Raw genomic sequence first — 22,551 nt, 5'->3', positions numbered from 1 at the left:
CTTCAAATTTGTTGGAGGGATCCACTTTTCCAAAGCTGGTGGCAGCCGTGAGTCAAAGCTGATGAAGTATAGGAAATTCTGGAGCTTTTCTTGAAAGGGAGGAAGAAAGCGATATCGCAGAGCGATGTGTTTAATGTAAAAATTAGAAACCAACAATAAAAAAACCTTTTTTTTTTATTAACTGTAAAATCCAAAAACTAGAAACATCCCGAGCGGGCCTAAGATTTTAGGTTTTTAAAAAAAATGTCTTATCGGGTACCATACCTATGCATCTTAGATGTCGGAGGCATTATCTAACAGGGAGGCAAACTATTCAAAATTATGATCTTTTTTATTTATAGACGATTGATTAAAAGATTTATTTTTAATGCCAAAAGAATGGTAACAAGCCTTCTACCTACTCAGCAGCTCTTCAGCTTAGTTCCTGTTGAAGGTTTTTTTTGACTGATTCTTTTATTATTTAATTGTAAATAGCTACAATGACAGTTTTTCTAAGTGATTTTTGTATATAATTCTTGTACAGAACGTTGACTAATACTGATTCCTGTGTCTCATGTCTGACAGGTTAAGAAATAAAATACATATGATGTTTGCCACCTCATTTGATAATATGTGCTGAGCTCTCAGAGGTGCTCTTGCAAGCATAACTCATTACTCAGGTTGATAGGTGTTTGCTAACAAATTCACATTCCATTTCAGACATATCTGCCTTCTGGTTGCTAAATTATTTTTGAAAACATGATGTATTGTCTGTCTTGACCATTTTGTGTTGGTCGCGACCATTTTGTGTTTCTTATATTATTATGTCTTGTTTTATTTGCATAGTTCTTTTCAACTTTTTCCTGAAATTATGCAATAGTCAAGTCATTTGGTATCGTTTCTTGGCAATGTATTGAAAATGGATCCCCGTGTCTCTAAGATATATACCAGTGTTTTAAAAACCGAACCGGACATCAAACCGGTGAGGGTATTGGATCACTGATTTATTGGTTGAACCACTGGGTCACTGGTCGAACCGCATGATTAAACCGGGTTAAACCGGATAACTCGGTTAAATAGACCGGTCGTTATAACAAAATTATATAGGTATAAAATCTGTCGAACCGGATGATTCAGTCCCTACAAAATATAACTAGTACTTATATTTTTTGAAAATATCATATTATAAAAAAATTCACAAGTTAATAATTTAAATTCAAATTTTATACATAGGTATCACACACAATCAAATAGTACATAATTATAAAATATAAACAAAAGTTTAATCTCAACATAATTTAATTGAATAATTTATAAAAAAATAATTTCATTGTCTAAATTTAATTTCAATAAAAGAAAAATTATTTCAATGTTGAATCTCCTTCTTCAATATCAAAATCATCCGTAACAAAATCAACCGCATCTACAATTATTTTTTTTATTTTTTTAATTTTTAATTAAAATAGTCAAAATGACATTGTTTTAATTTTTTAAAATTAAAAAATTAAAAAATGCATTTAAATCACCGGTTCACAAAAACCGCCGGTTTTTCCGGTTTACACCGGTTTTGACCGGTTCAATGACATTCCCGATCACCAGACCAGTTATCTGGCCGGTTCCCGGTTCGACCGGTCCGACCGGCCGGTCCGGTCCGGTTTTTAAAACACCAATATATACTATGGACTAAATGAATTAACTATTTATGAAACGGGTTGTATGATTCAAAGGCGTGAAGAACTAGAGATACATTTAGAGTTCTTTCCATCCTTATGTGTGCATCACACACCTTCGAGAATTCTAAAATGCCTTTCATGTATTTGAAGATACATCTCCGGGTGCGTCCAAAATCACACGAGTGTTATTCTGAGATCCACCTCATATCGGTAAAAATAATTTGTAGACGGAGATGCGTCTCTAGACATCCAAAATCACACTAGAATGCATTATTCTGAGTTCCACTCCTATATTGTTGACAAATTTGATTGGAGATTTATCTTTGGACACATTTAATTTCTCGCAAAAAAAAAAGGGTTATTTAACAATTTGTATTGAAATGTGCGTAAAATAATATACGTCCGGAAATGTTTCCTGAATACTATGAACATTGAAAACTTTTCATAATGGTGAAGAATTTTGAATACTATGAACATTGAAAACTTTTCATAATGGTGAAGAATTTTGAATACTATGAACATTGAAAACTTTTCATAATGGTGAGGAATCCTCATGAAAAGAACATTTATCTACATTTTATAATTGTGATTTGCTACTGTGATTTGGATTAGCTATGCACATCTTTCCATCCTTCCTTAGACCCAACAAGGCAACAGTATTGAATACTGTACTAAACTGCCACGTGAAACCTGTAATAATTCAAGTTGGATGTTGATTACTCGACTGATCTCATGTCCAATGCAATATTAATGAAAAATTATTCTGTTTGCATAAATTCCAATTGTATTTATAAACATTGTGGGTGCATTCTTTTGCAACAACATGGATTAATGAAGAAAGAGGGCAAGCCCATCACACCCTAACAGCAAAGTATCCGGACTAGCACATCCTTTTAGAGAATTGCTAATTCTAAAAATATTCTTTAGATTTCGAAGATTCATTTTCTGACACATTTAAAATTATATCAAACAAAAGCGTTGTAAGTGAGACACTTCTATTTTAACTAAATAAAAAAAAATCAGAGATACAACTTTAACGTCTGGAGATATATGTCTGAAATTCAAAAATGTATTTTTGTAAAGTGTCATGATTTATGTCAAATATAATGTTTAATTCTTTAGACATGTCATTGATTCTAGATCAATTTGCTTCTACATGAAACTACCATTAAAATTGAAATTTTCAATACAAGAATAATAAAATAGATGTAGCAGTGACGCGTAACTAACAAAGTTAGACCTTCTTCAATGAAGATTTTGACGCGTAACTAACAAAGTTAGACCTTCTTTAATGAAGATTTATGGGGTTAGGCGGTAATCTTTAAAGCAGTCTGGAGTGTGATAAATAATATTAGAGTCTGATTTCTTCCAATACGATGTGGTTCGGGGACGAACTAAGCGGAAGCTAGTGGACATGTAACACTCGAGGCTGAAGAGGAGGAGGAGGAGTATGTAACACCAGAGGTCGAAGAGGAGGAGAATCATGTAACACCAGGGACTGAAGAGGGCGAGGAGTGGTCGTCAAATTCATATTGAAATGAGAGGGATTCTGAGGCTGTGCAGAGGTGAGACGTGAAGGAAGACTTATAAGAAATGATTGTCTATACCAACAAGATGCATCTTCTTTTCGGTAGCATAATAGAGAAGAACTCCATAATTAAGGAGTCTTGACTTGGAGTAGTATTTGGATGGGTGGGATTCTCGAAAGTTTTTCGCAAAACGTGTGAGTGAGGACAAAACATGTTGAAAAGACTCGTGTTGGTTTGTGGAGTCAGTCGGTAATCTTGAAAGTAGTCTGGGGCGTTATAATGTAAGAGTGAGGATAAATTTGAATGCTTGAAATGACATGCTATTCTCTTTATATAGTGAGAGCGGTTAAAACAATCCACGTGTAAAATGCATTGTGTGGATAGCCGTTGGATCTAATCAGACGGTGGTAGACATGTCTAGAGGACAAAATTATTTGTTCTTAGATGAATGATAGATCACTTGCTCAACATGCTTTACCGATTGGTGGTGTCCTTGCGCCTTCCGCTTTGGTCCTTGTGAACGGCGAGAGCAACACTTAGTGACACTTGTAGCAACAAATGGAAAAAAGGAGGAAAAAAAAAGCTTCTGCATTTTGAAATTCAAGAAAAAGAAAATTGGATGTGTCACGAAGATGACTTGGTACGGATACTAGAAATCTCCAAGGCAATAGCAAAATGGTATTTGAGGTTGTTTGATACATTTGTGTTTAAATACCACTGTGATAGTTGTGGTTATTATAAGCTATGGTCAAAATCTTCACATACATACCTCTTTTTATATGTTGATGATATATTGTTACCTTGCAAAAACATGATAGAAAAATAAATAAGTTGATGGAACAAAAAAGATCTTATAACAAAAAAGAAAATGATAGGAACATAACCCTCACTTTATCATACATAAGAACACATTGATATCAATTTTATGCTGTATAGTCTCATATTTGTACAATAAATGATAATGTACCATGTCAGATATCAGTTATACACACACACATACACAGTGTTTAGATACAAGGTCTAGAAAATAAGGAAGAAGAACTTCCAATTGTTGCCTGTCTTAGTCTTTTGTGAAGCAAAGCATTTGTATTGTTCCATAACTTCTTAGCTTCTAATTCATCATTCGCAAGACTTGAGCAATTACTCTCATTACAATCAGTAAAGTATTTTCCACTCATCCATTCCGTTTCTCGGCTCAGCGCAACATAACAAGTCGTTGACGCACCCTGCACACACACACATCAATTCATATCAAGTTTCAAATAAATACCGCGAATTCAATAGCTGTAGTCGTCCGTTTAAGAAATAGTCGAACCTGCGATACTGTTTTGAGCAGCTTTGATGCAATGAAAAAGAAGGAATCTGTTATTAAGCCCTTATGTGCTCGAATAATTCCAGTCCTCACAATCCCCGGATGTATTGCGTTGATAGTTACTCTTGCCTTCCTCGCCTTTAATTGTCTAGCCATTTCCTTTGCATGCAGAATCATGGCTAATTTCGATTGAGCGTATGCGCGAGTTCCATTGTAACTACATTTTTTGTCGATTAAACATCGATTAGTATACAAAATTTAATGCATATAAGAATTTGTTCTTAATTTTACATCAAAATGAAGCAAATCGTGATTGTACTTTTTTCCGCTGAGCATGTCTTTGAAAGAAAAGCAAGATCTTTTCACCCAGCTATGAATTACTGATGAAACATTTATTATTCTTCCTTGAATTCCTGTCTTGTTTGATGTATCTATCATTTTCTCTAGCAGCATTTTTGTTAACAAAAAGTGTCCTACAATTTAAGAATAAAAGAAACATAAGATATATAATTATAAAAATAAAAAGGAAACAAACCAATTATCCTAATGAAAAAAAAAAGTACCCAAGTAATTTGTAGCAAATGTCAACTCAATTTTCTCCTCAGAGAATTCCAGGTTATGAGAGTATACACCTGCATTGTTTCTGCAAAAACAAATTTATTAAGTCCAATAATATAACAACCCTGATTGGATCGCTATAATCTCAAAGCATCGCGATTGAAGTTACGTCAGTTGCAGTCGTGATCCGACTGCAACTGTTATTTAAAAATCTGATCTTATTTTTTCGGTTTACTTATGGATCAAGCATATAAAAAAAACTTACATGAGAATGTTAAGAGGCAATTCTAAAGATAAGAATTCTGAGCAGAATCTTTGTACAGAAGCAAGAGAGCTAAGATCAATTTCCAGTAGAATAATCTCAGCATAAGGACTCTCCTCTTTAATTTTCTCTCTGATTTTGATAGCTTTTTTCATATCCCTAGCACCAACCACAACTCTCACTCCTCTTTTTGCTAACACCCTAGCTGTTTCAGCTCCAATACCAGAAGTAGCACCTTCAATTCAAAATTCCAAACAAAATATAAAAAAAATCATTAACTAAGCTAATAAAAAATAACTAACTAAAAGTATATAGTTACTAAATTACCAGTGATTAGAGCAGTTAGATTATTTGAAGAGGAATATTGTTGAGTAACTTGTTCTGCAGTTGAGTTTGAGCCAAAACCACTAGGCCCTGCAATGCCTGCTAAGTACCTTATTGTTTCCTTCATCGAGATTAGCTTTTTTATTGTGATGCTCACAACACAATGGAATTAAATTAAAGCACTCGTGCGTGGATTGAAGTAGTTTTAAACCACATATATAACTTTATTGTTGATTGTTTCTATACTATTTATAAAGTATGAGACAGGCATACTCAAATAACAGACAGTGTGTGCCATCGAGTTTTATTAAGAGTCTCGCATCAGACAATATATGACCTAAAAATATGTTCATCAGTGGAGGCAATCATCACTTTACAGTTTACAGACCGATTTTATATAAATGAGTTAGGCCCAAAGACTAATTCTGAGATGATACTATAATTCACGCTCCAGATGTACGGTCCTGTGTATTTACTTTTGGAGTCTTCATTTTTCATAATTACTGTCTTGTCTTTATTTAGTGGCTTGCAATTTGTAGTGGGCTGTGTGGACTTTGGTGTTTTTATTGGTAAAACATAATTTGGAGTATGTAATAATGCATATGGTTAAGAGTTAAGACTCACAATTAATTATAATGTGAAGATTACTTCTCAAGTTAAACCAAATTCTTACGTTTGAAGGATGTTTGCTTGCTGTCACTTTTTACTTTTACTTTTAATTTTCTTTTGAGGTAATTAATTTGTTTCCATCATTTTGCACTACTTTTATTTTTTACCTTAAACATTTTCAACCCTTAAAATGGGTTGTTAGTTGTTACATATTAAATTAATTAATGACTAAGAGAGGACAAAAGTTGTCATCATTTTAAGTGCTCTCGTATCTACAGTTTGTTCATTAGTGAAAATAATAGTGATATAATATGGTTAATATTTAAATAGGCTTGACTTTTTTGTTTAGCTTAATTAGTATATAAATGTAAACGTGGTATTGGGGAAGAATAAGAGGATATTATATTATCTGATGCATGATATAGTTGAAGAGACAGAGAAGTTTCACGATCTCTATTGCTCAGCAAGATCTAGATATGTGATTTCCTTTCCTAACTCCATTTTCAAATACATTTGACATTATATTTTATTTTAAAAAAAATTTAATTACTTAATTAAATAAAATCAGATTTTATAATTAAAATCAATATCTACTTCTTAGAATCAATTTGGTCGGATAGTAATCAAACATTATTTAATTAAAAAATTGTAGTGATATATTTGTAAAAGACTTATTTAAGGCGGAAGAGCTATGATTTTCAAAAGGGGCGACGACTATATGTTGTTCTCAAGTGAGAACCGTCTCGCTCTAAGCGTCTCCCACTCGCCCAGTTTTGAGAAACATGGAGAAAGACGTCTTTTTGGTCAGCGTGAAGTCAAAGACAATAGCTAATCCACGTCCTCCGAGAAAATAGAGATTCAACGATCAACCATTGACTAGTGGCCGACTATCATTTTCAAGGAAACCATATGTCCAACAACCTCTATAAATACCTATCCCTTAACAGGGGAAAGGGAGATCATCATAACTTAACCAACATTTACACATATCACATAACCTTTCACCTCACGTGAGTTGACCTCTCTACCACCATAAACACCACCACATAGGATCTCTCGCCGCCCGGACAATCCCTAATTGTGTTAAAACTACTAAGACCTCTGAGAGCATCCACATCCATACCACTCAATTTAGTGGTATAAATGGACTCCACTTAATACATTATATTATTTTATAGTTTTCAATTATTTAATTGATTAAAATACATCTTTCAAATATCCATACCACTCATTTACAATTTTAAATTGGGTCCCACTAATACTACAATATACTTCAATTCAATTTGTGATTGGTTAAAAGGAAAAAAGTTTCCCAAAACCTGCCAAAGCCACGGTGCCACGATAGGCAACGGTGGTTTATTGATAACTGAATCATTGCATTTAAATATTATTATTTTCTGACATTGGGTGATCTTATATTGTTAAGCAATCACCGATAATCATGCTCTGAGTATCCCCTACCATTGTAGGATACCACACACACTCACCTTTTTACCAATACACGAACTATTCTAGCACCTCATAGAGCCAAGACGAATGATTCAAAGACAAAATAAAGGAAGCGGCGAGGAACATGTTTTCTCCCATTCTCACTTAAAACAGACAATGTTTCTCTCTGCATCGTCATCCAAGGTCCAAATCAATCAGACGGTTGTCCGCATGCACGACACACTTCTATTTTTTAATGCCACTATGCATTTCATGCATACGATTTTAACCGCTCCCACTTTATAATATAAGAGAGAAAACGTGTCATTTTTCAGTTATTCAAATTTATTTTCTCTCATATTACTTCTCATTTTCTCATTGACTTGAGCGTTAAGTGCTACCCTTGCATGTCAGCCCATTATATGTCGCAACAGAAACACAAGTACGTTACAACAAAGCATTGCCTCGCAATTTCACTAGTCATTTATAGTTCTGATTCAAATAACATATATACTTGTTACACCATATATAGTTGAGAAAAAAATTACATTCCTATATTTATTTTTTCAAGAGAAACCAAATATCCTCTCCATGTAATTGCAGAAGTTAATTTATAGTTTTAAATTGCACTCCGCAACCGCACTATGGCCGCAATATTGTTGATGTCGTATCCTTAACAGCTGCATTAAAAATCGTCTAGCCGCCATTAAAAATCACATCAAACAATTTCGCCCATATTTTTTAAAATATTTTCATCAAAATTCAAATTTCCCAACATAAAAACTCAATTTATTTTTATATAGTAAAAAATCTTAATATCAAGTAATTTTTAATGATATATTTCAAACATTTCGCAATCCTTAATTTCAATCGCAATTTAAAACTATAAGCTACTCTCTCAAATTTAAAAGAATACCACAATAAACAAATCTCTTCATAAACAAATTTAATATTGTGTGCTTAGGGCTAAGTTTGACACATTTATATCTTCATTTCAATTTATCTTTAACTAATCATAATGTCTTTAATTTATAATCACTTTATTAATTAAGATGAAATTAATTACTTGCATGCACTCATGAAAAATGCAAAGGTATACAGATAGATAGAGTGTATACAAATGTAAATTTAGCCCCAGCTAGCACGTGTGCATCTAGAAACCCAATTATAGCATCTAGCATGCAATGAGGATTTGAATTTGGATAGAAGGAAAGGAATCAAAACAAAAGAGAAAACATATACACGTTTGAAGACAAAAACACTTTTACTGCGTGCCATTTACGTCTTTCTCTTTTATCCATCCATCCGTGGCTCTTTGACAAATGATGAACAATGTTGGAGATTTTTTGACTTTGACGAACATAAAGTTATCCATAGAAAACGACCTTTCAACAATGGAATGGTGCATAAGGGTCCCATTTTGTTTCCCAACTTGCCAACACCATCTTTCATCTTCTAGCTGTATTCTCTTTCTTTCATTCACATGCAATCTTCATCTTTTGTTGCTTGCTTGCCATGCGTCGAGAAAAAGTGTTGAGTAAAGTCTGAGTTATGTTTAACTGTATGTACATATATGTGACATGAATTTATATGCTGCATGCATTATTATGCATATATATGCTGACATACATGCTTTTGGATATGACAGACATGAAAAGGGACTTAGTTTCTTCCATTTGTTCAAAAGGTAAAGTGGGTAATCATTACTTGTGTAGCAAGATTCTAACTTCTAAGAAACATGAACTGTGGTGGGAGTTTTAATAAGTGAGTGTTGGCGTATAATTTACCGTATTTGTTTTGAGTGCTCCACTTAGTTTTGTTCCATTTATTTGAATCTAATACATCTATGTTATACGTCGTAAAAATAAATTAAATTGCTGAAATTAAAAGATTAAAATTAAGTAAATAAAAAAACTCTAAAAATCGCTTCTAATAATGTTTTTAGGGAGAGGCAACAAAGACGTTTTTGTAAATTTGAATACTAAAAGTTTTGAAAAATTTTGAATTCTCAATTCCTCCTATTTGTAGTCGGTTGTAGTTGAAAGGATTCGGATCAAAGATAAAGAAGTCGCATGATCAACAACTAGATTTCCCTTTTGTGGATACACGCCAACTCAAGTGCACTATAAACTGTTTCATGCGTTAGCTAGTCACATCACTGCACGTGTCAGAAGAAGGCGATGAAGCGTTTCATTGATGGGACTGCATTTAATGCGTTTGTTCTCCACTATTTTTTCAATTGATTTCAGGCATTTCAGTTTTATTTTACATCGGACCACGTCTTACAGGCCGACCAACATCACTTAAGGCTTCCTTGGGCTCCTTCAATGACCGACAAAACCTTTGGGACAACTGTTATGGACCGGACAAAGGCCCAAATGAATAAGGCCTAATTCATCTCAAATTCACTTCACTTGGCCCAAGGTATAAAATTAGTTCACACGCAAAGAGTAAGACATGTTCTCTGATAACTATTTTCACTACATTCGTCTTGAATCTTAAACCGACGTAGGCGTTGAAGTGCTAACCATTCATGTTCATCCCATGCCGCCGTAGAGGAGATAGAACTACCATTCAAGATCATATATTCTTCAACTGCATCTATCTCTGGTTCCTGAATGGAAGATTTGGATGCTAACGTATATGTGTTTCTTAGTAATTCAAGAATGTAATTACGTTGGTTAAGCAGGATATCTGATGGGGATCAAGGCACTTCAAGACCAAGGAAGTATCTTAGAGGACCCAAGCCCTTGATACATAACTTGTTATGAAGGATGTCTTTGACATTTTTTATTATGTTCATGTTATTGCCTATTAAGACAATGTCATCTACATAAACTAATAATGTAGTAAATTTGTTATTAATAAATTTAGTGAACATGGAATAATCACTAGTAGAATGAGTATAGCCAAGAGATATCAAAGTTCCAAATAATTTAGAATACCTTTATAGTGGAAGATAAATGAGGAAGTTTATAATCTTTGGGTATGATCAAATAGACTTATTTATTTAAATTTCCATGAATAAAGGAATGATTGACATGTAGTTGTTACAGAGGACCATTTTTAATTGAAGCTAAGTAAAGAAGAGTTTTTACAGTGGTTAATTCGGCTATATGAGAGAAAATGTCAAAGTAGTCAACACCCTATAGTTGAGTGTAACCATTTGCAACCAATCTAGCTTTATAGACCCATTAACACCCCATTGATGTTTTGTATAAAGAAGGTCAACAATGGTCCAAGGGTTTGTAAGTTCAAGGGGTTGTAATTTTGCTTGCATGGCTTGGGGCCAACATTCATGTTTGCTATCTTGGAAGAAAGTAATAGGTTTAGGAGTGAAAGAAAGAGAAAGACCAAAAAATTGTAATTATTGTTACAGTGGTTGTAAGTAAGTATAAGGGAAGGGGGATTTCAGTGGAGGAGGTGATTGTAGTGGTGGTTATTTAGGAAAGAAGGCTTTTTGGTTTGTCTTGTGGATTTCTTGATAGTGGATGGTTGAAGGTCAGGGACAGGGGAAGATAATTATGATTCAGAATGGTAGGAATGAGGGGTGAGTTGGGAAGATGAGTGAGATTCGAAGGAGTTGATGTGGGAGGAGTAAGAACAAGTTCAAGGTCAATATTATCAGGATTTTTAAGGTAGGTATAGAGTGTAGGGGTCAGTGATCATGATTTTGGGTGAAAAGGAAGCAAGTTTCATAAAAAGGTTACATTCTTAGAAATAAGAAAAGTGTTAGTTGTAAAGATCATATAAAACATCGAATTTGTGCCTTCTATATAACATAGAAAAACAAAATTACGGGACCTAGGATCAAACTAGGTTCGATTATTAGAAAGAGTGGAAATATATGTGTTATGGGCCGACCGTAATGGCATCGTCCGATCACTCTAAAGGAATTGCAATCCTTCTAGAATATTCTTAAAACAGGAGGCTTCAAGTGCATCCAACGATTCCCCGCGATTCACACTTGACATGTAACAATTTTGTTATTTGCTCTCTATTATATTTAGAAAATGCGCCAATCCATATACTAAGTTTCAAATCCAATTTCAATTCACTCTTCTCCCTCACATGTTCACTTGAGCGTTTGAGTGCTAACCTTGCAGGTCAACTCCCTCTCTGCCGCACCGGAAGCTGAGATCCTCCATTACCAGTGATCATTACTCCATTTCTGCTTCAAGAATGGAACAATGGTGTCTCCTGTAAGATTCAACTTTTGATTTCTGTATTTTCCATGATTTCATGGCCGCTCTCCATTTTGTCACTTTGAAACCTTCTCAAGTCATATAATCGAGAACACTTGAAATTGAACATGAGGATCAGCCGTGTTCGATCCAATCAAGCATTATTTTAACTTTGATTCCCTAAATTTCTAGACCTTTGATTCATACGCTTCCAAGTGATGGCTATATCCAAGGCTACTCCTTCTGGTGCTGCGTAAGAAGTCAATTTTGCAGCTCAAGCAGTGATCAATCAACCGCCTCCACCTCCTCTATAAGGCGTTGTGAATCCAAGAACAAAGGTTCCATTGCATTGAAATCTAATTCAGGCTCCACAGTTTGATGGATTTGTCCAAATGCCTCCAATTAAACATCTGATTCCTACTCCTGTCTCATAACCTAAAGCATTACATGGTTTCCAACTACTGCGAACAAACATTGGATTGCTAGATGCTAATGAGCTGCTGAAAATATGTACAACATCACTTTGCAATAGAATTAGTAAGTAATGGAGGAAAGGTTATTGCGCCTCGTGTAACGCTCGTAATATTTTTATAATTAATGTAATTTCTTTATTTTGAATTATTTGATGAAAATATGAATTTATTAGTAATTATGCAATAATATGATATAGCTGAATAATATTAATATTAATAGAATATAGAGCATTTAATTAATTGGGCCAAAATGATGTTAGTATGAGTACTAGTGGGGGTGCGTGGGTTAAGCCCACTAGTGTAGAGGGTTTAGCAAAGGGTTAACTAATAAAAGAGAATTAGATAAATAGAGGGAAGTTACAGAAGTTTTGAAGAGAACTTGAAATAGAGAGAACAGATCTAGGGCTAAATATGAACCTCCATTGATAGAGAATTTTTAAAGGAAATTGCTAAGGTAAGGGTGGGGTTCCAACTTTCTAATGAATGGTATAATTGTGGGTATGTGGGAATAGTGGTAGGTTAAGTTCTAGTGAAGATTACTCATGAAAATTAATCTCTAAACTAATTAGAATTGGAGAAATTGATGTAATGATGTGTTTATGATTGTTATGTTGTGTGTATGTATGGTTCATATGTTTGTGGATGATTTTATGTTGTTTAAAAGGTTGAATTTTGGGTAAAAAGGGATGATTTTCGTAGCAGCAAAAAGCTGCTGAATTCTTTATTTTGGGTGCAGAGTAATCGGTTACCCAATTATGGTAACCGGTTACCCAGTTAAACAGAGGCGTGGAAATTGCAATCTTGAATGGAGTAACCGGTTATCCAGTTATGGTAACCGATTACCAAAAGAAACTGTGGCGTAGAAATATAATTCTTTAACAGAGTAACCAGTTATCGAGTTATGGTAACCAGTTACCAAGTGAAACAGAGGCGTGGAATTTTGGTTACTAAAGGTAGTAACGGGTTACCCAGTTATGGTAACCGGTTATCACTGTACTGAATGAGATTTTTCAAAACTTTTAAAAAGTCATATCTTCCGACTCGGGTGTCCGTTTGACACACCGTTTGGACAGCTAAAATTAATCTATTTAATATAATTATGATCTTGGGGTTTTAAATTAACGTTTTCTGGTTGATAAGTTATACCTTTTGTGTCAGTGCTGCGTGTAGTGTGATGATCTTGGTGATGATTTAACGATGATGTTGCAGGGATGATGATCCTATGAATTGTAGAATATATTACAATGAGGTTGTTGTTGTTGTTGGCCTGAAATGGCGGGAATAATGAGGGTTTATGCTCTGGAATTGTATAAATTCGTTGTCGCATTACCGTTGTCGCATGCATTCATTGCTGAAGGCTTATGCCTTGTAGTTGGCCTGTATTGGCGTAAGATGGCTTGTATTGACGTAAAATGGCCTGTATTGGCGTAAAATGGCTTGTATTGGCGTAATCATGAGGGCTCGTGCCCTGATTGGTACCACTTGCATGAAAATTGAGTCAGTCCCATAATACGGTGTTGCATAAATTGCATGATAAAATGAGTGTGCTTGTGTATGTTATTGTGTAAATGAATTAGTGATGATTATATAACTCGTGAGGCTTGAATTGTGATAACTTGCACGAGATATCTGTCGTATAGTCACTATTATATGATTTATCATATTGTTGTGATATCTCATCCCTTCTGTTTGAATGTTACCTCTACATGGGTAACACGCAGGTGACAAATATTAGAGTAGCTAAGGTATGGAGCGACGCCTAATATTGCGTAGATTTGAGTCAGGTTCCGCTCTGATATGTAACACTGGGGATGAATACTTGTTTTTTCAATTTTATATTATTATTTGTTTTTGGAAGCTTTGAGAGGATTGTGAACTCTATTTGATTTTATTGCGATGATGGCATTTTAAATTATTTTGAAAGGGATGATTTCTATGAGTTAATTTATTATGTTGCATTAATAAAATGAAGTTGAATACTATGGTGATTTAGATATCAGTTCACCCGAGCTAATATGTTATGTATCTTTGGTTTAAATATTGAGCAATTTGTAATATGTTGATGATGTAGCATCCCATTTATCGCTGACTGAATTTATAATTACTCTGATTTATTTATTTAAATTACGATGGGGAAATGGGGTGTTACACCTCGAAGTAATCCTTCACAATGCTCGCCTGCAAGGGAATGCTATTCAAGATGCTATATCAAAGAGAGCTCAAACTGTCGTTCCTAAACTGATTGTAACGAAGAAAGATGAAGCTCCTAAATCAAGGAATCATCATAGGATCGAGAAACACCAAGGTCCTTCATAAATTCCCAAGGGAGATTGAGGCAGCCACTCCCCACCCCTAGATTAAGCAGAAAATCACATGTTGAAGTTTCAATAGAAAAACCAATTGTGCACCAGGGCTTTAGAAAGAAAAACACCCAAATGCATGGAGAAGCTGCCCAAGCTAGGCGGTTACGATGGAAAGGAATATCCAGACAGGCACGTGAAACTCGTCAATGATCGCCTGAATTACTTCAGCGTGGTCGAGGCCTCCAATTGCAATGATCTTCCATACGGGAGCATTGAATCATGGACATATTTCTACGAATAGTTTTTTGTGCACTTTACCACCCGAAGAAGACACCTGGTGAATGTAGCTGTATTGAGCAAGAGTATTCAAGGGATAAAGGAAACTTTGCGGTCTTATATAACTGATTTACGTGAGTTGCTATTGAATTTGAGGGAGCCAAAGAAGGCCTTAAGTGCTAGATATTCAAAAATGTCCTTTTAGGGGACCATCCATTCATGCTTAAGATAGTAAGGGAGAAGGTACAAAACACTCAAGAGATGTTAAGAATGGCTCAATCTTACTTGATCCAAGAGGAAAAACTTAATACAAAATTCACCAATCCTACTTCCTTCGAAACTAACTCTAGTCGTCCGACTAGGAAGGAGTCCCATCAGCGTAAGGATGAGTCCGATCAAAGAATGCAAGGACAATATGAGAAGTACACGCTGCTAAATACATCTCGAGAGAAGATATACCAAGATTGTGCCTACATAGAATTTCATAAATGAAGAGTTCGACCCATTTACCCTATCAGAGAGTTATCTCGGGCTGACAAGCTGATGTCATTCTCTCATTACATTAAACTTGCAATTATTTTCAACTATTTCGGTTAAATAAGAAGCAAATGCCAAGCAAATATGTGGAAGAATTAAACACAGTTGCAAAAGAGTGATAAAAGTGGACTTAAGGGAAAATTGAAGAAAAAGGAAAAAAGAAGACACTTCTGCCTCTAATTTTCACGCTCGCGTGATGCTCTTAATGTGGGCACAATAAAGTAGCATCACAGGTGTGATGGTCATCAACGTGGGCGCGATGAAGCATTTTTCTGACACGCCCTAACTGTTATATATAAGAAAGTTTTGCTACTTTTCCAGGGATGCGAAATTGGGATGCAAAAGTGACGGCTTGGAATTCTAAAGTAAGGATTTTTAGGGTTTTGGAAGCCATTGAATACATTTATCTTCCTTGAGTTTCATGCATTCTTCATTGAAACTCATGGTAATTATCAAAATTTGCTATGAGTAAAGGAAGGTTCATGATGGAACAATCCTCTATGGTGACGAGAGGAAGAAATCAGGAGAGGCAAAAGATGGGATGCCGAAGGAAAGAGATTTTTTTAATAACAAATCATAAAAAATATATTAGTAAGGAAAGTAATGCTTTGTTACATAATGTAAAAAAGTTTCTTTAAAATTAGTTTGAAATGAAAGATACTGTTGAGGCATTGTATGTAGGGATGTTCCTGGTATAGTTAAGACATAAAACCAAAATGAACTGAACTAAACTATAACAAAAAGTTCAAAGAATTAGTTTGTTTCAATTACTCCTGAATCAAATATAGTCGAAGGATTGGTGGCAAGTCAGATGGGTCAAGTCAGATGCATTGGGAATAAACATGCGATTGATGGTAAATACGATTCAACACACAAGCAGAGCCTTAAAGGCATATTGACAGTTATAAATGGCTGGTCCTCGACAAAAAAGCAAAGGAATTGACTCTTATTGATTGAGCTCAAACAGAGAAGGGAATATATGTTTATGACTCATCCATTGCTCTAATGGAGACTGAGCCCGTGAGAGCGTATATAAATTGGCAACCTAAGAGGAAAAGACAAACACGTTTTTTCATACGACTTATACCTAAAATAATGTTACGACTTTAACTGGCCTAACACGTTTCAACACCCAAATAAAGCCTTAAAGACATATTGACAATCATAAATGGTCGATCCCAGACAAAAAGGCAAGAGAATTGATTCCTATTGATTGACCTTAAGCAGACATCAAAACATAAATGTTTATGACCCATCTATAGCTCTTATGCAGACTGAACTTGTGAGACTGTATATAAACTAACAACCTAAGAGAAAAGGACCGACATGTTCTTTCCATACGACTTATACCTAATAATTTTACAACTCTAACTGACTTAACACCAATAAAGACTACCGCCTAGGGTCTCATTTTTTAAAATATTTACATAGTAGTTAATTGATTTTTTTTTAAAAACAAAACTTTTAAATTATCTTTAGATCAATTAAGTAATAATTTAAGAATTTATAATAATAACAATTATTTAGCGTGTGTATTTTATAATTGATTAATTTAAAAATTAAAATCGTTCTAAATTTTTCAAAATTTTGTGTAAATTTACGATGACTTGACTTAAATGTAGATAATTATTTTTAAAATAGAAGTTTTTAAAATAGGTGCACAATAAAAGTGACAAAAATAAAATTATTTTTGCAGTTATAGTTGTTATTAAAATGACATGTCACCACATAATTAAAGTTAAAGTTAGGATTGTTATCGCACCAACAATCTTGAATATATATTAAATAGATGTTAAATAGTATTAAAATAGAAAATTTCTCATCCAATTCCATGGATCTCTTACACACCACAGGAATTTTCATTTTTGTCTCCAACTTTCGTAGATGGATCTCCAGAAGCATTCTATATTTTGGAAAAATTTGATTCCTTTCGTAGATGCATATACGGAAGTGTAATAAACTAGTGTATTTGGGGAGAAAATACACATAAAATCAGTTCAGAGATTTTTCCGTAGATGCATCTACGGAAAAGTCTTAGCGTCACATTCTTCCGTAGATGCATCTACGAAAGTGTCTGATATAGTTTGAACCAGCATGGTCACTCCCTCCATTGTTTCATTTCTTCAAACACCACATACTCCACACCCTAAAAACCCTACTTCATCAATACTTTATATCACTCCAAGACTCAAATTTTTTAGTGCAACAAATCAAAGAGAGTTAGAAGAGTCTGAATTTCAGATAAATAATCACTTTTAACCACTATATTGTTCACATTATCAATCATTTTCTGTGCAGATATGTAACGTAGCTTCCGTATATTATTAAAAGAGGCCTGCTATTTTTATACTGAAGTTCCAACACCGACACCGTCTAAAATATAGCCTAGACATACTTTAGTTGGGTAAGAAAAAATAAAAAATTATTATTAAACATCATAAAAAAACAAAACTGTATAAAATACAGTGTAAATGTTACAAATTATTGTAACAATATCATTTCTCTTATTTAAAAGAAAAAAACAATATACAATTTTTTATTGAGATTTGAGAGTCCGCAGCTTACTTTACTTGATCTATAGAAAGTGAAAGACCTTTCGCACAATTGAGAGATGTGAAATCATAACTTCATTTCTGTAGAGGCTTTTTCTTTTTGAGATGATGGTAGAAATGTTAAACACCGCAATACACGTGTGGTTGTCTTGTCTTAGTTCCAATACTATAGCACTAATTAATCTCATATTTAAAAACTTAATCGTTTTGATTACTGGTATGGTATCTAATCACCACCAGCTCCACTTTTGTTTGATTTATACGTGCCACGTAATATAACCAGGTATAGACAATTTCTTGGCTCAGGCTAGGGTGAGAGACCTGTTTAGGTCTCTTACCGTGAGAGACTTCATTTTTTATTTTTATTTTTGTTTTAAATGCTTTTCAGCCATTGGATTAAATTAGGGTACCATTAGATTAAATTGGGGTTGCTGATGGTATGGTGTACCCAACACACACAATAAAACTCTTTAATGCTGGTCCATGTGTTTTGCTGTTCCCAATGTCTGAATGGTACAGTAAAAGTTAAAAATTTTGCAGCCAATAATTATAGCATTAATTGAATGCTGAAGAAATTGAAAAAAAATGAAAAATGGACGTGGAGCAAATTCAGATAGTAGTAATGTAGTATCATCTTTGCAAAATGCACCCCTCATTTACATATTAACATTACTAGTAAAATTAAAATTAATAATAAAAAAACTGCATAATTAAAATTTACATTAAAATTATAAAAAATATTGTTTTTTATTTAAAAATTTGATGTTTATTTGAATAAAATAAATAAATAAAGTTTAACTTAATAAATCTGACGCTAAATTTATTTTGTAAAATTTGATTTTTTTTTTAATTTAAAAAATAAATTATGTTTACCATAAAAAATTTCACGTTAATTTTATTTTTTTTAACTTTAAAAAATATTGTTATTTATTTAAAAAATTGATGTTTATTTAAATTAAAAAAATAAATAAAGTTTAACTTAATAAATCTGACCGCGAAATTTATTTTGTAAAATATGATTTTTTTTAATTTAAAAAATAAATTATGTTTATCTTATAAAATCTCACGTTAAATTTTTTTTTAAATTTAAAAAATATTGTTTTTTATTTAAAAACTTGATGTTTATTTAAATTTAAAAAATAAATAAAGTTTAACTTAATAAATCTGAGCTAAATTTATTTTGTAGAATAAAAAATCTCACGTTAATTTTAATTTTTTTAAATTTAAAAAATAAATTATGTATAAATTTAGAAATCTCACGTTCATTTAAATTATTAGTTATTTTATTCAAAAACAATTATTTTAATGTTTTAATAAATTATTTTGACCTATAATAATAATAGTAATAATAATAATAATTATAAAGTTATAATAATATTAGTAATAATAATATTAATTATAATAATAATAATAATAACACATAGTTATAGTAACCATAATTATAATAAAAATAATAATAATAACCAAAATAATTGTAATAATTGTAATAATAATAATAATAATAATAACAACACATAGATATAATAACCATAATAATGTGTGAACCATGTCAGGGATTCAACTGATGATGTCAACTATGTGCGAAACATGTCAGGAATTCAACTGACGATGGTAAACTATGTGTGGAACATGTCAGGGATTCAACTGATGATGTCGAACTATGTGTGGAACATGTCAAGGATTCAACTGATGATGTCAAACAATGTGTCTACCATGTCAGGGATTCAACTGACGATGGTAAACTATGTGTGGAACATGTCAGGGATTCAACTGATGTTGTAGAATAATGTGTTATCCATGTTAAGGATTCAACTGATGATGTCGAACTATGTGTGAACCATGTCAGGGATTCAACTGATGATGTCGAACTATGTGTGATCCATGTCAAGGATTCAACTGATGATATCGCACTATGTGTGGAACATGTCAGGGATTCAACTGATGATGGTAAATTATGTGTGATCCATGTCAAAGATTCAACTAATGATGTCGAACTATGTGTGGAACATGTCAGGGATTCAACTGATGATGGTAAACTATGTGTGAACAATGTCAGGGAATCAAATGATGATGTCGAACCATGTGTGATCCTTGTCAGGGATTCAACTGATGATGTCGAACTATGTGTCTACCATGTCAGGGATTCAACTGACGATGGTAAACTATGTGTGGAACATGTCAGAGATTAAACTGATGATGTCGAACTATGTGTGATCCATGTCAGGGATTCAACTGATGATGTCGAACTATGTGTGGAACATGTCAGGGATTCAACTGATGATGGTAAACTATGTGTGAACCATGTAAGGGATTCAACTGATGATGTCGAACTATGTGTGATCCATGTCAGGGATTCAAGTTATGATGTCGAACTATGTGTGACCCATGTCAGTGATTCAACTGATGATGTCGAAATATGTGTGGAATATGTCAGGGATTCAACTGATGATGTCAAACTATGTGTGGAACATGTCAGGGATTCAACTGATGATGGTAAACTATGTGTGAACCATGTCAGGGATTCAACTGATGATGTCGAACTATGTGTGATCCATGTCAGGGATTCAACTTATGATGTCGAACTATGTGTGATCCATGTCAGGGATTCAACTGATGATGTCGACATATGTGTGGAACATGTCAGGGATTCAACTGATGATGTCGAACTATGTGTCTACCACGTCAGGGATTCAACTAACGATGGTAAACTATGTGTGGAACATGTCAGGGATTCAATTGATGATGTCGAACTATGTGTGATCCATGTCAGGGATTCAACTGATGATGTTGAACTATGTGTGGAACATGTCAGGGATTCAACTGATGATGGTAAACTATGTGTGAACCATGTCAGGGATTCAACTGATAATGTCGAACTATGAGTGATCCATGTCAGGGATTTAACAGATGATGTCGAACGATGTGTGATCCATGTCAGGGATTCAACTGATGATGTCGAACTATGTGTCTACCATGTCAGGGATTCAACTGACGATGGTAAACAATGTGTGGAACATGTCAGGGATTCAACTGATTATGTCGAACTATGTGTGATCCATGTCAGGGATTCAACTTATGATGTTGAACTATGTGTGGAACATGTCAGGGATTCAACTGATGATGGTAAACTATGTGTGAACCATGTCAGGGATTCAACTGATGATGTCGAATATGTGTGATCCATGTCAGGGATTCAACTGATGATGTCGAACTATGTGTGGAACATGTCAGGGATTCAACAGATGATGGTAAACTATGTGTGAACCATGTCAGGGATTCAACTGATGATGTCGAACTATGTGTGATCCATGTCAGGGATTCAACTGATGATATCGCACTATGTGTGGAACATGTCAGGGATTCAACTGATGATGGTAAATTATGTGTGATCCATGTCAGAGATTCAACTAATGATGTCGAACTATGTGTGGAACATGTCAGGGATTCTACCGATGATGGTAAACTATGTGTGAACAATGTCAGGGAATCAAATGATGATGTCGAACCATGTGTGATCCTTGTCAGGGATTCAACTGATGATGTCGAACTATGTGTCTACCATGTCAGGGATTCAACTGACGATGGTAAACTATGTGTGGAACATGTCAGGGATTAAACTGATGATGTCGAACTATGTGTGATCCATGTCAGGGATTCAACTGATGATGTCGAACTATGTGTGGAACATGCCAGGGATTCAACTGATAATGGTAAACTATGTGTGAACCATGTAAGGGATTCAACTAATGATGTCGAACTATGTGTGATCCATGTCAGGGATTCAAGTTATGATGTCGAACTATGTGTGACCCATGTCAGTGATTCAACTGATGATGTCGAAATATGTGTGGAATATGTCAGGGATTCAACTAATGATGTCAAACTATGTGTGGAACATGTCAGGGATTCAACTGATGATAGTAAACTATGTGTGAACCATGTCAGGGATTCAACTGATGATGTCGAACTATGTGTGATCCATGTCAGGTGTAACACCCGGAATTTAATTATTTATTTAATTAAATTGTATAAGGAAATTATTTGTTGGAATTAGTCGAAGTTAGAATTATTGGCATTATTATAAGAGGCGTAATTGGAATTATGCGTTGTGTTGGGCGGATAAATTAATGATCGAGAAATTAGTCGGTTTAATCGGAGAATAATATTAGAGATAATATTACTATAATGGACTATTATTAATTTAAGTTGATTTAAGCCGTAGAGAATGATATTGAATATGTTGAGTTGGTGGTTCGGACGATTTATTTTATAGTCGGTAGTTAGTCAGTTTGGTGGAGAGAAATAATAATAGAATTAATATTATGGATTATGAGAGTGTTTTATTTAAGTGGGCTCAGACGTTGCGTTGGTGATAGTAATCATGGGGGTGTTAATTAGTAAGCCCAAATGAAGATTATAATAATAATAATAATAATTATAATAAAATAAAGGAAATAAGAAGAGAAGTTAGGTCTCAACAGACGTGGAGAAAGAAGAAAAGTTGGAGAAAAAGGAGAGGTGAAGAAGAGAGCCATGGAGGAAGAGAAAAGCT

General features: G+C 34.0%; 1 protein-coding gene and 1 long non-coding RNA gene across 2 annotated transcripts; one reads left to right on the top strand and one right to left on the bottom strand.

The window, feature by feature from the left end:
• Window positions 1–6: 6 nt before the first annotated feature.
• Window positions 7–888, top strand: LOC131605209 (uncharacterized). Its single transcript, XR_009284664.1, has 2 exons — window positions 7–433; window positions 565–888. It is a non-coding gene; the product is annotated as an uncharacterized LOC131605209 (long non-coding RNA).
• Window positions 889–4,016: 3,128 nt separating this feature from the next.
• On the bottom strand, window positions 4,017–5,801 carry LOC131605203 (short-chain dehydrogenase TIC 32 B, chloroplastic-like). Its single transcript, XM_058877590.1, has 6 exons — window positions 5,641–5,801; window positions 5,317–5,548; window positions 5,057–5,136; window positions 4,813–4,966; window positions 4,497–4,710; window positions 4,017–4,407 (listed from the first exon to the last, which is right to left on the bottom strand). The coding sequence occupies exons 1-6, from the start codon at window positions 5,762–5,764 to the stop codon at window positions 4,189–4,191; spliced, it is 1,023 nt and encodes a 340-aa protein (XP_058733573.1). The 5' UTR covers window positions 5,765–5,801; the 3' UTR covers window positions 4,017–4,188.
• Window positions 5,802–22,551: the final 16,750 nt, after the last annotated feature.

The sequence above is a fragment of the Vicia villosa genome, linkage group LG1, assembly GCF_029867415.1.
Source record: "Vicia villosa cultivar HV-30 ecotype Madison, WI linkage group LG1, Vvil1.0, whole genome shotgun sequence".
In the NCBI taxonomy this organism is placed as follows: domain Eukaryota; kingdom Viridiplantae; phylum Streptophyta; class Magnoliopsida; order Fabales; family Fabaceae; genus Vicia; species Vicia villosa.
The sequence above is the reverse complement of the archived record's forward strand: the minus strand, read 5'-3'. Positions and strand labels throughout refer to the sequence as shown.